This window comes from Lynx canadensis, chromosome E2, assembly GCF_007474595.2.
Source record: "Lynx canadensis isolate LIC74 chromosome E2, mLynCan4.pri.v2, whole genome shotgun sequence".
NCBI lineage: Eukaryota > Metazoa > Chordata > Mammalia > Carnivora > Felidae > Lynx > Lynx canadensis.
Window position 1 is genome coordinate 53,993,016 of NC_044317.1, and position 17,540 is coordinate 54,010,555.

Here is a 17,540-nt window from a genome sequence, read left to right on the forward strand (position 1 = left end):
AAGGTGAGAGCCGGTGATCAAGGGGATAGCCGGCCCCCCCAAAGTGCACACCCTTGTTACTTTCATATGACCCCTGCTCTTGAGGCCCCCACCCTGGCCCAGATCTGGAAACCTTCCCAGGAAACAGGATGCAACTTTTAAATGAAAAGGAAACTTTTATTTCGGTGGGAAGTGAGAAGGCGGGCGGGAAGGGGGCATGACACTTTTTCTTTGGGGAGGGCAGGTGACATGCGGCAGCTTCTGCATTGGGCGGTTCATGCACCCAGGGTGGGCGTGGGGGAGACTTGGGGGAGGGGCCACGCCGACCCCTCCCTCCCTGCCCTGGGGGTGGGCTGAGAAGACCCGCCATTAGCACCAGAGTTGGACGATTTGCAGACCTCCCCTCCCCACACTGACTCCGGACACCCGCCCCCATCCCTGAGAGCGCCCCCTGGCCACTCCTCCCACCTCCCGCCTCGACAGGCCAGGCCCGCCCCGCCCACGTTGGAGTGAGAGACTCTTATTGCTGTGTGTGTGATGGGGAGGAGGAGCCGCTGAACTCAGGAAGACCCCCGCCGTCCGTTCCTCCCCAATCGCCCCGCCCCTCGCCCCGTGTCCGTGCGTTCCCGGAGCGCTGGAGGGGCGCGACATGCGTGTGGGGAGCGCGTCATGCAGCGCATGCGTGTAGTTGCAGGCACCCTGGCGGCCGGGGAGAAAAGGGGAGCGGGACTTAGAAGTTGTCCCTTTGGCTCTCTCTTCCTCCCCAAATCCCACACTGTTTGTTTGACTTGGGGGATGGGGGTTGGGGTGAAGGACGTGAATCACGTTTTGTAAAGGTTTATGATTGTGATTATTTTTAAAAGCTGAACTAAAAAGCTGGGTACGTGTGGCAGACTGGCGAGCAGGGGGAGACGTTGGGAAGAGGGCTGTACCCTTTGGAAAAGATCCTCACCCCCTTTCCCCGCACCGTTCGGCTTCCGTGAGGGTCAGGGGAGTCTGGGGTTTTTTTTTTTTTTTTTTTTTTTTTTTCGTTTTTGTTTTTTTTAAAGAAGTTAAACCCTTTGGCAATATAATCAGTCCCCACCCCCATACCCTGGTGTCTGGAGCCCCTAGCCCTTTGCCTCGCCCCACCCCGCTCCCACCAGAACCTGCCCCACCCCTCACCCCTGATTCGCCAGGGTTTAGGGTCCGAGGGAAGGATGGGGGACTCAAAATGCCCCTTGCATAGGAATCGTTGCATCAAGAATCGCGCTCAGTGACACCCCCCAACCCTCGGATGGGTGTTGGGGGGGGGGGTTCCTGAGGCCGTGGGAGCAGAGGGAAGGAGGTTGCTAGTTCCGTGGGCCTCCAGCTCCAAAAGGGGAGGGGTCCCCTCTAAGGATTCTGGGACCGGTGTGGTCTCTGGGCTTGGGGGAGGTAGCGCATCCTTGAGCCAGGATGGGGTATGAGAAATGATTTTCCACCCGCGAGCGTGGCAGGACGCGGAATGCCGGGGAAGGGTGGGCTGGGATCCCAGCCCCGGTAAGGTATGTCGTCGTTTCCCGAGCTTCTGCCATTCCAGTGTCCCTTCGCGCGGGCACAGCCTCTGCTTTAAGTGGAAACACTCTACCTTGAATAAACAGTGTCTGGGCCAAGCAGCAGTATCTGGACTTACCGGCTTGTGAGCAACATGCCAGGAAAGACAAAACTTCTTAGATTAAGCGTCCTTACACTGCCTAAAACCTTAGCACATCACCAGGGGTACAAATGCAACTCTCTGGGAAACACTGATGTCCATGAAGAGGGTCCCTTTTGGGCACCATTTAAGGAAAGGGGCTCTTGGAAGAGGCAGGGCGAGGCATACGAAAGGGGATGCCCAAGGTTGGGGGTGGGGGAGGTCTGGTTCCCTGGAATTGCAGACAGGTTGAGCCTATCTTGGGAATTCTAGTATCAGGAGAACCTGAGGTGGATGTCAGATGTTAGAGATTTGGGGATTATCTAGGGGTGGGGGGGAAGGCCTGAGGATCTGGGGGTGTCCAAGAAATGCCCAAGTGTGGGAAGGATCTGGAGCATCCCAAAGGCTGAAAGTGAGCTGAAGGGCTGGGTCAAGTCTTGGAGGTTTGAGCTGTTGGGATGCGGTCCAGGGATTGGGTGGGGGTGGGGTGGGGCGGGGGACAGCATCTGTACGCAGAAGTTAAGTCCCAGGACCCGGTGGGGATTTAGGGGATGCGGGGTGCCAGAGTGGGTCTCGGGAACTGTGGGTGCAGGTCTCGTGTCCTGGTAACCTGGAGGGGGCGTTGGGGATTTTGTGTGCTAGGGCCAGATCATCCCAGAAATTCCGAGATGGGAGGTCTGGGTCCATGCAGCAAGAATAGAGGCGAGCAGACCCCGTGGCGGGGATGGAGAGGGATGAAAGGGTCACGTTCACCAGAGGGATCTTCCTAAAGGCTGAGGGAGAAGCTGTCCACAGGCCACTCCCCAGGTCTCCGCTTTCGCCCTCTGAGCTCAGCTCGTTCGGGGGGCCTGGGTGGCTGTTCCTCCTTCCCTCACATTGTTGCTACTGTATTACTCTTTACATCAATGTGATGGGCTGTCCTCCTGGGGCGAACGGTAGGAGGCTAGGAGACCCTCCCGCGGCTGCAAAGCCGGCCGGACCCCCTTGAGGCCCCGCCCCCTTCCCAGACTTCCCCTTCCCTCAATCGCGTGGCATGCAGCCCCTGGCGGCTTATTGCTGAGGTGGAGCTGGAAGGGGGGAGGAGGGATCCGGGTTGAGGGAGGCATGCAGACTAGCGGAGAGGCGCCCCAAAATGTAACTGGCATAATTTGGACGTATTTACAGGAGTTTATGGGAGCGGGATGTCCTATGGCTCATGGAGACCTGAGAAGGCTTTATTGGGGGGAGAGGAGGGGGGAGAGGAGGGGGGAGAGGCGGGTGGGGGCTGGAGTTTGGCTCCTCCCCCTCCATCCTGGGGGCCCAGGTGGGGGTGAGGGGTCCGGGGGTGTCTGCTGGCGTCGTCGTCTCGGTTGCATATTATTAATGACTTTTTGATTTTTAAAAAAAAACCCTTTCCCCCACCCCCCACCCCCAGCTCCTTTGACCTTCTTCCCTGTCACCCCCAGTCCCCCCACGGGGGGGAGGGGAGCGTTAGAGGATGGAGGGCAGGGTTGGGGGAGCGCGGCGGGCGGCCCTGGGAGAGCCAGGGGGAGTGGCAAGGGGCGCGAGGCGCAGGGACACCCCGCTCAGGCCCGCGATGCTGCTCAGGCTGCGGGATTTCTCGTAACCGGGGGGGGGGGGGGGAGGGAGGGGCAGAAACATGGGGAGGAAGCATGGAGGTGGGGGTGCAGGGGGAGGGTCCAACAGACAGACCCCGAGCCAGGGAAGCAGGGGGAGGAACGGCCAGAAAGGATAGGAGCCGGAGAAAGAGAGAGAGGGACGGGAAGAGGCAAGGAGACAGAAAAAGGGTGGAAGCACAGAGTCCGGGATAGAGACGGCGAGGGAGACAGAAGGGATAAGAGACAGACAGTCAGACACCAAGACATAACAAAACAGATGGCAAGAGGCAGAGAAATGGACAGAGGCGGACCAAGGAGATGGAGAGAGAAAAGTGAACAAATCGGACAGTCAGTCGGAATCAAGGAGAAAGGTTCAGACATGGGGAGGGGGGAGAGACTCAGGGTTAGGAGGCAGGGTGGTGCCCACCGAGCCTCCCCCACCCCATCCCCACCGCAGCCCGCCCCTCCCACCTCCCCTCTCCCTACCCCCGTTGGCCCCCTTATCTGAGGCAAAAGGGTTGGGGGGGGCAGCAAGGCGGATGGTGGGCAGCACGGGCATGGGGAGGGAGCTCGGTGGAATGCATGTGGGGGGAGCAGCCGGTGGGAGGGCTCGGGAGGGCTCCGGTGGGGGCTGACCTAGCGGGGGAGAAAGGAGGAAAGGCAGGTGGGTGGGGCTGTGAGAGGCAGAAAGGAGCGTGAACTGGCAGTGCCCCCCCCCGTGGGGGGGCGGACCTGAGAGAGGCAAGGCTCACCTGAAGGTTGTGATGAGGTATCTTTAAAGGGTCGTGGAACCTTCTGATGGGAAGGTCTAACCGAGGCCTGAGAGCCAAAAGGGTCTAAGACCGGGGAGAGTGTGTGTGGGGGGTGTGTGTGGGTGTGGGTGTGTGTGTGTGTGTGTGTGTGTGTGTGTGTGTGTGTGTGTGTGGTTTCTGGAAAGCTCGGGAGGATCTCAGAGTACTGCCGGTGTCTGGGGGAAGTTCTAGTGCGTTCCCAGTCAGTGCCAAGAGGTCTGTCTGGGGGAGGGGGTCTTGACCAGAGGACAGAGGGCCTGGGGGGCAGGGGTTGGAAGCCCAGTATCTTGGGAACACCCCCTCCCAGCCATTCCCAATTGCTAACCTGGGGGGAAGGGGCAGGGGGGGACCGAGGGTCTCGCGAGGTCTCAGGCGGTGACAAGAGCTGGGGACAGAAATACACAGAGTCACGGCGGGGGGAGGGTGGTCAGGCGGAACCCCCCAACACAGCCTCACTGTTGGGGGGACGGAGAAACGCCGGAATCTCTTCCTCCTCTCTGGTGTTTTCCGGGGGAGGGGAGCAGTGAAATGGGGGCGGCCAAAGACATCAAATATGGAAGGAGCTTCCAGGGTGACTGGGGGGAGGGGTGGGGGGGAGGGAAGATGACAGAAGGAAGAGGGGGAGGGCTGGGGAGGAAGGGGAAACAGGTGTTAGGTGTTGGGCTCAGGTGATTCGGGAAGATGGACAAGGGTAGGGTCATGGGACAGGTAGGGGATGGGGGGGGTCCTGGGAGAAAAAGAGGGGGACAACAGGGGACGGTGGGTCACCCAGGAAGGATGGAGAGAGAGGAAGGAGCTTGGAAATGCAGGAGTGGGGAGGGATCCAGGTCGTTGGGGCAGAGAGTTCAGTCAGCCCCATCAGCTCCGGCCATCATTTGAGTTCAATGAATGGATTTTGGCATCAGAGGCAAGAGAAGCAGAGACCCCTCCCCCAACCCACCCAGCCCCCACACCTCCCTCCCTCCCTCCCTCCCTCCCATTTCCAAATCCTCCCCCCTCCCTCAATTCCGTGGGGGCCCATCCAGACCTCGTGGTGGGAAACAGGGTGGAAAGGGCCTGGGCGCAAGCAGGGGGAGGGGTGGGTGAGGTGGGAGCAGGGAAAGGGGGGGGATAATGAGATGAAAATGGAGGGTGAATTGGGGAGTTAGGGGGTGGAACGAGAAGGGCCACTGTCCCTTCTGGACTCGGAGCCCAGAGGCCTGGGGTCTCATTCCTGTCTGCTCATGCCCCACCCCCCGAACTTCCGTGAACCAAGGCTGTCCCTGGAGGCCCCACGTCCCGCTACAGCACCTCCCTAAGCTGCAGGTAGCGATTCGATTCTTTAAGGATGTGTCTGTGTATTTCTAAAGAAGATTCCACAGAAGTTTGTTGAAGGAATAAGTGATAGATCAAATTCCTTCGGGCAGCTCCCTGTCACCTTTAAGGTCAAATCCAGCCTCTAGCCATGGCCGCAAAAACCTCTCATGATCCTTCCCCCCACCCCCGCCCCAGGCTCTGTCTGGCACCCCTCTTGCCTGAGCTGCTCAGTTCCAGCCACACCTCCCTCCTTGCTACACCTTTAACAAATCAAGCTCATCCCACCTCAGGACCGCAGGACCCTTGCACCTGCTGTTCCGCCGGCTGGCCCTTTTTACCTTTCAGGGTTCACGTCACCTCAAAAAGGCCTTTGCAGACCCCCTTATCTGAAGTGGCCAGAGTAATCATCATATCCTTTTGTCCATTTGTCGGGTTGCTTTTCTGCTTCCTCTGATCAGGGGGTGGCAAGCTTTTCCTGTAAAGGGCCGATCGCTACATATGTTCAGCTCTGCGGGCCACACGTTCTCCGTGACAACTATTCCACTCTACTGTTGTAGCACGACAGTGGCTGTGCTCCAGTAGAGCTTTATTTACAAAACAGCCTGCTGGCAGGTTTGGCCCAGGGGCCGTAGCGTGCCAATCCGTGCTCTAGAGTGTCAACTGTGATGGCAGAGTCATGCTTTGTGAGTCGCCAAAGTTCCAGTGCCTGGAACTGTGCCCTCAGTGATTAGTTGCCGAAGGGAGGAAGGGAGGGAGGAAGGAAGCGAGCTGTGTGTTAGCTAGGGGTGCAGTGAAGATTACGGAATCCTGTTAAATTCCTGGCGTGTGAGAAGTGCTTGGTTATGTTTGTTGAATTACTCAGCTACTCTCTGTCTCGCCAGCGCCAGTTCCCAGCCCTGTCCCTCCCGGTCTGTCCCTGATCCCTAACTCCCTCTGCCTTGTCCCTTCCTCTGCATCCCCTCGGACCCTCATCCCAGCCTGCTCCCCGGGCCTCCTGACCTCCAGTCTCCTGTCCATGCCCCACACAGCCCAGGCGCTGACCTGCCCGCCCCCCCCCGCCCCGGGTCCCTAAACAAGGTCCCTAAACAAGGTTCAGCCCAGGCCTGCTTTCCTACCTCACGTCTACCTGCCAGTCCCCAGTCTCCTCCGCTCTGTTTGGCCCAGTCCCTGTGGTCACTATGTCCCTTGGGATCACTTCTGCACTTGAGGTCAGGACACCTCCAGACCTCAGTTCCTTCGGGAAGCCTTCCCCGTTACTTTCATCCTGTCCTGGGGAGCGTGCGAGTTCCTCTTACTGCGTGTCCCTGTGGTACCTCCTCTTGCGCATATATCACCCCAAATAGTGGCTTTCTAGGTCAGTGTCTGACTCTCCCAGCAAACTGGGAGCTCCTTGGGCCGTGTGGTGGGGGGGGGGGGGGTTCTTCCCTGTTGATTCCCTGTGCCTAGAACCACGCAGGTGACACGCAGGTGACACACAGGTCCTTGGTAAGCGCTGGCCAATTCACAAGCGACTGGACGAGCGGCTGAGTCTTCCCCATCCCATCTTGCACCCCAAAGTGTCCTGGGTGTGTACCCCATTTTCTCAATTGAATAAAAAACCCGGGGGGGGGAGGCAGGGAGAGAGATGTGAATGGGGGTGAGGATGGGGGTCAGTCGTGAGGGCAGGGGAGGGAGGTCAGGCACACGGTGGGGAGGGTCGGGTTAGTTCTGGGGGGTTAGTGAGGGGCAGGGCAAGTCCTGGGCGGGTGGGTGTGGGGTCAGTGTCGTGGCTGCTGGTTAATTGGATGGAGCTGTTCACAGTGAGGGGACAGGAGTCTCGGTCAGTGGGGGATGCATGTTCTCAGAGGGGTTAGTCAGGAAGAAGGTGGGGATCAAAGGGTGGGGGCTACTTACCCCGGGGGGAAGGGGTTCGTCCGCTAGGGGGATATCCAGGCTGCGGCGTTGGCGTTGAGGTCGGGCAAGAAGCTTGGGGGGCCTGGCTTACGCCAGTCTGGGGGGGGCAGTGGGGGAGCACCGGTGGCTGGGGGTGGGGGAAGAGGCCAGAGGGTCCGGGGTGGGGTGGGGGGAAATGGAGATGGAATAAAGACAGGTGAAGGGTCAGTGGTGAGGAAACTTGGGGGGCGGGGGATCTGGGAGGAAGGGAATTTGGGGCCAGGGGATGGGGGAAGGGAAGTCCAGCACCTCCTCCCCCATCTCCCTCCCTCCCCTGAGGGAGGGAGAGAGAGAGAGAGAGAGAGGGAGGGCTCCAGGGGGCCAGTGGAGGGCACCTCACCTTTCCGGATGGAGCCATCAGGGGAAGGAGCGTAGTCGGTGAGGAGGAAGCAGGCTCGGTCCCGGCTATAGCGGCCACGGCTGCCAGGGGTGATGGGGCTCTTGTCTTCCGGGGACATGGCGGGCTGGTCGATGGCTGGGCAGTCCTCGTGGGCAAGCGCAGCTGCTGCAGGGTCCCCATTGGGGCGGGGATCTGCGCCGGAGGGACAGACAGAGACACAAAGGAGAGAGTGAGGAGCAGGAACTCAGGGTGGGGGTGCCATTAGCAAGGAGGGTGCTGGAAGTAGACGACTGAGGGGCAGGGTGTCTCAAGGAAGGGACAGAAGGGGCAGGCCGGAAGCTGGGTGCTGGCGTGTGTGGCTGGTGGGTTCAGGGGACAGGTCACGGGGTGGGGGGAGGTGTTGAGTGCCGGGAAGGACAGCAGGGATGCGGAAGGGCGGTCAGGAGTTGGTGTGGATGGAGGGTGCTGTGTGGCGGGAGGTGTTGCTCGGGCCAGGTGTTGGGTGCTGGGAAGGGCAGGACTGGGTGGGGTGCTGGGCATCTGGAGGGTGGTTGGGAAGCGAACTGGGTGCCTGGAAGGAGGCTGGGGTAGAGTGCCGGGTGGGCGGTCGGCTGAAGTGAACCGAGTAGGGCGGGACTGCGGTGCGGTGTTGGGTTGGTCGGGTAGATGGGTTGGGGTAGGTTTGGAGGGACGGCTGGGGGGCCTCAGGGGGCTGGGAGGTAGCTGTTTAGGGAGGGTGTTGGGTGCTGGGAAGGGCACAGCGGGGAAGGGTTGGGAAGGTGACAGAGGAGGGAGGGCGGGAGGTGGGGGTCCCCCAGGCTCTGACTTGAGCTATTTTTAATTGGTGTGAAACTGGGTCAGCGGCCGAGGGAGCCAGATGAGGGCCGGGCGGCCCAGCTCCCTTTCTTGACCTACTTAAGTCATGGGGGTGGGGCCCACCGGCTTCTCCCTGCTCAGGACCACAGGACCTTGGCCCCCAACCTTCAGAGACACAGACTCCCCTAGGGGGAGGGACATACCGGGTCAACTTTCTTCTCCCTCATCTCCTTCCCTTCACCTCTTCATTTGGCCTCTCTTGTGCGTCTCTCGGACTGAGCCGGAGCCAAGGGCCCTGGGTCCCGAGTCACTGTCACACGGCCGGCCCGCCCTCTGGGCCTGTCTTCCTGGCCTCTACCTACTTCTTGGTCTTTGAGTCTTGTCTCCTCTCTTGGCCTCGCTGTCATTAGAACCTGAACTCTCTACCACTGGCCCTCCGCCTCTGTCCTCTCTCTCTCTGTCTCTCCTGCTCTCGGGGACAACTGCTTGCTTTCTGTCGCTTTCGGGCTCTTTTCTCCGCATCACCACCGGAAGACTCAGACGCCGTGTCTCCGGTCGGCCGGTGATTCACATGTTAGACCGTCTCTGTGCTTGTGCCCGAGTCCCCCCTCCCGGTAGGCCGATCGCTCTGCCTCCCTGGTCCCCCCGAATGTCCTGGCCGCGAGTCTGGCTCTCCCCCAGACCGTCTCTCTCACACAGAATCCGTCTGTTTCCGTGCCTCTTTGTTGACCTCAGCAGTAGCTGTTCGCTTTTCTCTCTCCCCTCTGTAGTGACCGCCCCGTCTCTTAACCGAAGCAGTGGCCTCCTCCCCCCACCCCCGTCTGCCCCTCATGCACCCCTGCTCACCTGCGCGGTTGATCTCAATTACTTCCTCCTGAGCCAACGGGCAAGGCTCCCCGGGGGCCGGCAGAGGAGGCAGCCCCATGATCCCGAGCCCCCCCGCGCCTCCCCTGAGCAGCCCGGGGTGCGTGTGGGGGCCCGCTGGGTAGGCCCCGGCCACAGTCACCCCCACGGAGGGCGGGGTGATGGGTGGCGGAGGACTGATACCGCCGCTGCCGTGGTGGGGGTGGTGCGGGGGCGGCGGGGGAGGGGGGTCGGGCTTGCAGTAGTTGGGGGAGCCGGGCTGCGGGGGCCGGGGGATGTGTTTGTTCTTCTTCTTGGGCAGCTTCTGTTTGGCCATGGCCAGCGAATAGTACATGCCAAAGTTGTTGACGATGACGGGCACGGGCATGGCGATGGTGAGCACCCCCGCCAGGGCACACAGTGCCCCGACCAGCATCCCCGACCACGTCTTGGGGTACATGTCTCCGTAGCCCAGGGTCGTCATGGTGACCACGGCCCACCAGAAGCCGATGGGGATGTTCTTGAAGTAGGTGTGGTTGGAGCCCAGGATGTCGTCGGGGTCGGCGCCGATGCGCTCCGCGTAGTAGATCATGGTGGCGAAGATGAGCACGCCCAGCGCCAGGAAGATGATGAGCAGCAGGAACTCGTTGGTGCTGGCGCGGAGCGTGTGGCCCAGCACGCGCAGCCCCACAAAATGGCGCGTGAGCTTGAAGATGCGCAGGATTCGGACGAAGCGGACGACACGCAGGAAGCCCAGCACGTCTTTGGCAGCCTTGGAGCTGAGGCCCGAGAGGCCCACCTCGAGATAGAAGGGCAAGATGGCCACGCAGTCGATGATGTTGAGGCTGCTCTTGAGGAATTCCACCTTGTCCGGGCAGAAGGTGATGCGCATGAGGAACTCGAAGGTGAACCAGACCACGCACACGCCCTCCACGTACGTCAGGAAGGGCTCCGTCTCCACCTCCACGTTGGTGATGTTCTCCGGTGGAGCCCCCGGGATGGGGGAGGCCTGCGTCACCGTCTTGTTGCTGATGTGGATGAAGCCTTCGTGGGTCTCCAGGCAGAAGGTGGTTATGGAGATGAGAATGAAGAAGAGGGAGGCGAAGGCCACATACTGCGAGGCAGGGCAGGAGAGAGAGGGCAAAAGGTGACCCAGGCATCTGGTCAGCCAGCCACCTCTAGGAGACCCTCCCAGTGGCCGCCCCTCCCCAGCCCCCACCTCCGGGGAAATCCAGGAGTCCCCACCCCACACCTCCATCACAGCCTGCTCTACCCTGTAAAGCTTGAAAAGGGGGGAGGGAAAGGATCAGAGGCAGCTCTCCCCGGCTTGGGATAGGAGCTGGCCCCAGCAGTGGTGGCAGACGGGCAACCAACTGTTCTCGCGGAAACGGCCATTTCTGGTCCTTTACTCTGTCTCCCAGACCACTTCCCCACACCCGGTGTCCCATCTCAGGACTCCCCAGCAGGGTCCAAGGATTCTGCGATGGGAGGGGAGTGGCAGGGAGACCAAGATCACTCACCCTCGGGGTATCAGAGGCTTTGGAGCTCAGCTTGGAGCCAAGGGAAGGGGAAGTGGAGAAAGCGGGCAGGGAGGCAGAATCCCAAAACAGTTATGAAAGTTATGAAAGCCTGCATTTGGAGCCAGCGTTTCCATGGCCTAATTTGGGCAAGGAGATTAAGCTTTCTACACCTCAGGTTTTTCACAGGATTATTGAGGATTACATTAGATGAGTATACAAAAGTCCTGGCTCCAGAAACAGTGCTTGGCCCAGTACCTGGAACTCAGTAAGAAAATCTGAGCTCCTGCTAGGGTATGGAGGCATCAGTTAGTGGGGGGCAAGGTCGATGCCTCAGAGAGAAGCCAGGGTTTAAGGACCTTGGTCACAATGCCCGGGACCCAGAGAAGGGAGAAAGCTGGGTGTCCAGAGAGGACAGCAAAGGGATGGAACCACCAAGGGGTGTTAGGGCCATAAATGGGGAAAGAAGTGAAGGGTCAAGTGTGCAAAAAGAGAAAAGGACAGAGGCAAGGAGGGTTGGAGTTTAAGGCTCTGGAGAGAAAGGGAGGGTCAGGGGCCTGAACGTGGGGGGAGATGGGAGATGGTGGAGCTAGGGCCAGAAAGGTGATGAGGCTTGAGCCAGAAGTCCAGGGGTGGGGGGGCACATGGGTCATTTCAAGAGGGGGAGGACTCGAGTCCTGCAGGCATTGGTGTGGATTTTGAAGAAAACCTTGAGGAGCCGAAGGGGTGCAGGCAAGATCTTAGAGAAGGAAGAAGACGGAGCAGGCCCCTGGAGATGACTGTGGGCTTTATCAAACACGCAGAGAGAAGAGTGAGGTTAGTACCTTGGAGAGAGAAGGGGATGGGTGTTAGGGCAAAGAGAGGGCTTCAGTCAGATGCACAGAGGAGGAGGGCCTGGGTCGCTTGACTTTTAATCAGGGACTCAAGAAGAAAAGGGGGCTCAGGGTCAGACTGAAGAGAGGACCCTAGACTTTGGGGTGGACTGGAGAGCAGCAGGGTCCCTCAGCAACTCCCCTTCCTCCACAGGGCTGAGGGGGCGGGGTCCGGGATTGGGAGGGCTTAACTTTAATCTGAAGTGCGGAGCAGAGAGGCAAGCCAGAGGGTGCCGCAGAAGGGCCCGGGACCTTGAGGTGGGCTGGGGTCAACCTTGGCCCTCTCTGCCCCGCCCCCCTCCTCGGTTCTCCGCAGTGGTTTAAGAGGCCAGAGGCCGCCGCAGAGCGCATGCCCGATGCTCCCCGCCCCCTCCGAGCCGGGTGCGCGGCGCAGGCTGCGGCACCGCAGTGGGGGCGGGCCGGCCGGGCCGGGGGGCGGGGCGCGCGGCGGCCAGCACCGCGGCCAGCTCCCCCGCCGCAGTGCGCAGCCGCCGCGGCCGAGAGCGGTCTTAACCCCTTAGGGGCCGGAGCAGAGCAAGAGGGGCGCAGCCGCAGTGCCGCCGCTTCACGTCGGGAGACCGAGGGCCAGGAGTTTAACTCTTTCCCTCCCAGGGCAAGGAGGGGAGGGTGGGCACCCGCCGCAGTGCGCAGCTGTAGAGGCTGGACAGCGCCGGGACTGGTTTAACCCCTTGCCCCGAGGTGGTTCAAAAGCAGAAGGGGTAGGAGGGCATGGAGTCCCTGTAAGAAGGAAAGGAGAAATTACGGGGAGGGGAGCGAGGATGAGGTAGGGCCGTACCCTCCACTTTGCATTGGCCTCCGCTCCCAACTCTCTCAAGCGCTCTCACTAATAGTCTGGAAAGTGCTTGGCACGCCTACACTCAAGAACCATTTGTGGAGTGAGTGACCACCCCCACCCCCACCCCGTACCTGTCCCGGACCCCTGGTCTCACTTCAGCACCCTTCAATGGGTTCACGAGGGAAGGGCGCCCCAGGCCATGGGGGAGGAAGCCACTCAGAGGCCTGAGGGATCATTTAGGGCCAAGTCCCTTCGGAACCTCTTCCTCCTCACCTCCCCCCACCCAACCCCAAATCTCGCCAACTCAGCGCTTCTCAGGACCAAACTTTATGCAGTGCCTCCGGGTCCCCCCCCCCTCCTTCGCTCCCTCCCCTGGCGCGAATGCGGCACTGCGGCTCCGCGTCCTTCCCGGCCCAGGACACGGCACGGTGGGGGGAGGGGGCCGGACCGTTCCTCTGGGTGTTTGGGTCCCAGGGAGGCTGGGGGGGGGGGCCCGGAGTTGCTCCTCTTTGCCCCTCTTTCTAATCCTCCCCCATTTTGAACTACCCCCCCCTTCCAACACAGGGAGGAAGTTAGTAGGAGGAAGAGGTTCAAGGGAGAACCAAGGGGGACGGTATCTGGGAAGTTATAGATGTTTAAGGAAAGTTTTGGGGGGAAGATGAAGGGAGCTTTGGGGGAAATCTGGCATTTCAAGGGAGATAAGGCTGGAGTGTGGGCTCTTTGGCTCACTTTGGGGGTAGGGGAGCAGAGGGGCCCAGTCCTGGGCTTTAGTTGGTGGGGCAGGGAGCTTGGGAATGGGGGAGTGAGCACGGCTGGGGTAGGGACCAGTGGAAAGATACCAAGGCAGGGTGGAAAGAAGTGGGAGCTATTTTGAGAAGGAGGTTTGGGGTTGCTAACTTGTGGGGGAGTCCCAAAGACAGGTTCGGTAAAGTTCTGGAGCAGGAGGAAAAGTCAGTTGACTGACTTGGGAAAGGGCCAGGAGGCTCTGGATGGGGGATCCCAGAGATAAAGAGTGGGCTGTGGAAGGGAGAAGAAGCTGGGAGAATCTGTGGATGAAGAAGGCATATGGGAGCTTCTGGAGAGGAAAGACATATTATGGGGGCTCAAGGCTCTTCTGGAGACACTGAGGAGGAGTGTGAAAGGCTTGGGGGAAGTCTGGAGCTTTATAGGGAAAGTCCTTGGGATGGGAGTTGGCGGGGAGGATGCAGGAAGATATGTGAACACAGAGGACTGGAGGGTCCCAGAAAGGAAGACTCCCCAAGGCTCAGTGTTGCAGTAAGGGGGAGGGGAAAAGTGTCCTAGCCAGAGCAAGTGGTTTGGAGATTCACAGGGGTCTAGGAGGCTCTGAGATGAAGGCGGAGGAGTCCTCTAAGACTTTGGAGGCAGAAATAGGGTTCAAAAATAGCCAGAACACTCAAACTTGGAGAGAGGAGGAGGTGCGGGGAGAGGGGCAAAGGGAGAAAGAATCAGGGAGGTGTTGTAGAACTTGAGGGACTGAGGGCTGGAGAGAGGGCTTCAGAGGAACTGCAGGGGGCAGGGGAAGCCAGGAGCAGTGTTCACAGGGTCTGGGACACTGAAGGCTAAGGAGGGAGGTCTTCGGAGGGTCTGGGGATGGTCCAAGAAACTCAGGGCTGCGGAAGGGTCTTCTGGGGTCTCCGGGGTGGCCAAAAGAGGTGAAAAAGGATTTGCAGGGGCTCAGAAGACTCGGGGCTGGAGAAAATTCTTTTGAGGGTCTCAGAGAAGTCCAGGAAAGGAGGGGTGAGGTTGTTCACAGACGCCCAGGAAATTCATACTCGGGGAGGAAGTTTCTAAGAGTCTTGGGGAGCCTACGGAAGCAGGGTGGGGTTTGGAGGGATCTGGAGGATTCTGAAGGTTGCGGAAACGTCTTCTGAGGATCTGGGGATGGTCAGGAGATGGGGGTGTGTTCAGAAAAGTACAGGAGACTCACGTTTGGGGAAACAGGCTTCTAAGACACTGGGGAGCCCAGAGACCAGGAAGACCAGGAGGGGCTGGGGTGGGCCAAGGGATTCTAAGGGTTAGGATGGGGCATTCACAAGAGGCTGGGATCTCCAGGAGAAGGAGGAGGGAGGGGGGCTCCGAGAGCACGCTCACCCTGGCGGCCCGCGACGAGTAGGGGTCCTCGAAGAGCGCCCACACGCGGGGCTGCCAGCGGCGCCACCACGTGCCGCCTGCGCCGCCCGCGCCCCCTGGCGGCCCCCCGGCGCCGCCGCCCGCGTCCTGGAAGCAAAGGCGCTTGAGCTCGCCGCCCGCGCCGTCCAGGCCGCCGCCGCCCGCGCCCGCCTCGTCGTCCAGACCCGCGTCGTGGGCGCCAGCGGCGTTGGCGGCGTTCGCTGCGCCCGCAGGGTCCGGAGCCTCAAAGGAGTCGAGCGCCTCTTCGGCGTCGCGGTGCTGCCGGTAGGTCATCCAGCAGCAGGCCTCCACGTCGGTCTCGTCGATGCCCCAGAAGCCGAGCTCCTCCTCGAAAAGAGGCCCGCACACGTCGGCCGGACAGTGCAGCTTGCCTGTGCGGTAGTAGTTGAGCACGTAGGCGAAGACTCCCGGGTGCCGGTCAAAGAAGAACTCGTCGGCGCCGGGATCGTAGTCGAAGCGCGCCGCCGCCTCCGGCTCCGTCAGGCCGGCCAGCCGCGTCCCCGGCAGGGTGCGCAGCGTCGAGCGGTACGTCTCATGGCGCACGCCGCCCACGTTGATCACGATCTTGCCGCTGTCGCCACCGCCGCCGCCGTGCCGCCCCATGGCCGCCGCCGGCAGCCCGGGGCATGGCTCGGCGCGCCGGCCCCCGGGCCCGCGGGGTGCCGGGGGGCCCGCCGGGGACGCGGCGGAGCCGGGCTGCGCAAACTGCTGTTGCTGCAGCGGCGGCGGTGACGGCGGCGGGGGCAGCGGCGGCGGGGACTCGGGCGGCTGCGGCGGTGGCGCCGGCTGCTGCTTGCTGGCCCCCTGGCGCCCGCGGAAGGACGAGACGCAGACTGAGCTCAGCATTGGACGGGGGGCGGGGCTGAAGGGGCGGGGCGTCGGGGGCGGGGCTGCAGGAGGAGAAGCAGACGTGATTGGGTGGAAGAAGCGACGGGTGGAGGGGGCGGGGCCTCTGTGGGGGCGGAACAGAGCTGATTGGTCTGGGGACGCTAGGGCGGGGCTGAGGCAGGGGGAAGGACAGGGACTCCACACAGCCTAGCTGCTCGGGGCGGGGCTGCAGGTGAAACACACCGATTGGATCTTTCCGAGAGAAGGGGAGGTCCGAGCGAGGTGCCAAATGGGCAGGACGGGCAGCTAACTGAGGGGGTGGGACTAGATATGAGAAAGAGATCTGATTGAACTGAAGAAAGGAGTGGGCGGAGCAGAGGAAGTGGACAAGTCCAAACTACTTAAAGACTTCTGACTGGCATGGGGGAGACGGTCCTGATTGGACAGAGAAAGGATCTAAAGAGCCGGCAACCTGGAGCCTGTGGGGAGGGGCAGATGGAGACAGCCGGGTTGGGCCCCTAACTTTGCTTTGTCGGGGCAGGGCGGATCTTAAGAAGAGGCAGGGCCTAGGAAAGTTAGAAACAGTCCTAATTGAGCTGGGTAGTGAGGGGGCGAGACTGAACGAGGGGCGGGAACTGGAAATGAAGAATAGACCGTACTTTCGCGCGAAATGACACTAGGCTGGACCGAAAGGAGGAATAGGGACTGAGACCCAGTGAGCAGGAGAGGATATAAGCGAGGTCTGGAAACCTGAGAGCGTCTACCTAGGACTAAGAAAGGGAACGAAGCGAGGAAGGGGTTGGGCCGGGAAAAGGAGTGTCAGGATGGATGGATGAGACTGAGGAAGGTGGGTGGGATCTACAAATGGTAGAAACCGTCTTGAATGGACTGTGGGAAGACGAGACTAGGGGAGTACTGGGGCTCTAAGAGGCTTGAAAGCAACCAGCCTAGGCGGGGTTGGGGCAGGGCTAAGAGAGTACAGAACGGGTATGGGGACGCTACGGGAAAGGTGAGACCTGCAGAGTACAAAATTACTGGGCTGGATGGAAGAATAGGACCTGGAACGGGGAGTCTGGGCTCAGAGAACCTGGGAGAGCGGCGTGAGGGTCAGCAGGGCTTTGGAGGGCGCTGCAAGAACTTCCAACTGGTGATGTAAAAGGGACCAAGTCTAGATAACAGCGGACTGCAGACTGCAGAACCAAGGGATGGATGAGGACAGGTGAAGAGAGAGCCTTAAGGGCGGCGGAGGGGAGAAACCTAAGCGCCGGGAAACTGGCTAGGCTGAGGAAATAAGCGGGGCCAATGAGAAATAGAGCGGGGCTAGGTGTCCGAAAGTCCCGGCGGGAGCGCAGAGTTGGGGCGGGGCTAGTGGAGGGGCGTGTCCTGCCCCGCCCCCTTGGCTGGCCAGACACCGAGCAGCTGGGCGCAGGCGCTGGAGCGGGGCCTCAGCTTCTGCCCGGGCTGCGGCGGGAGGAGGCGGTGCCTGCGGGAGCGAAGGGGGCGGGTCAGGGGCTGCGGGCTTTCTCCCGCTGCATTATCCCTGGCCCACCGCCTCCCTCTGCAGGTGCGGCGGCTGGTTCGTATCGCCTACCCACCCGCCCCCGCTCCCGTTTTTGTGTGTCTCGATGTCTTTCTATCCCCTTTCTCTGAGTATTTATTTGTCCCCTCGTCTCTGCCCTCGCCCCGCTGAGACTCTGGACCCTCTTTTCTAAGTCTCTACCCTCCCTCCGGGTCTCTGTCTCATTGTTCTCTGAATCTGTTCCCCTCCTTCTGAGTCTTTACTCCCTTCTCCCTAAGGTTCAGTCTCCTCTCCCCCAACTGTGTCTCCGTCCCCCCACCCCCAGTCCCTTTCTCCTGGTCTCTGTAGCTTATTCTCGGGGATTTGCCTCTCTCTCTCTGGGTCTCTGCCCCCTCCCGGTCTCTGTCTCTTCTCTTTGTGTCTCTGTCCTCCACTCCCTCTCTGGGGCGCTGTCCTCCTTGCCCTAGGCCCTTGTCTTCCTCTCCCTGGGTCTCTGTCCCCTCCAGGTCTCTGTCCCTCTTCTTTGTGTCTCTGTCCTCCACTCCCCTCTCCCAGCCTGTACCCCCCACCCCCCCCCGTCTCTATCATCTGAATCTCTGTCCCCCTTG

At 60.9% G+C, this 17,540-nt stretch overlaps 1 protein-coding gene across 1 annotated transcript; it reads right to left on the minus strand.

The window, feature by feature from the left end:
• Positions 1 to 135: 135 nt before the first annotated feature.
• On the minus strand, positions 136 to 17,485 carry KCNC3 (potassium voltage-gated channel subfamily C member 3). The gene is given in 6 exon segments (XM_030299291.2): positions 136 to 4,407; positions 7,212 to 7,317; positions 7,319 to 7,338; positions 7,591 to 7,782; positions 9,253 to 10,363; positions 14,547 to 17,485. Coding segments are annotated over 6 exon segments (2,331 nt in total). The 5' UTR covers positions 15,432 to 17,485; the 3' UTR covers positions 136 to 4,390.
• Positions 17,486 to 17,540: the final 55 nt, after the last annotated feature.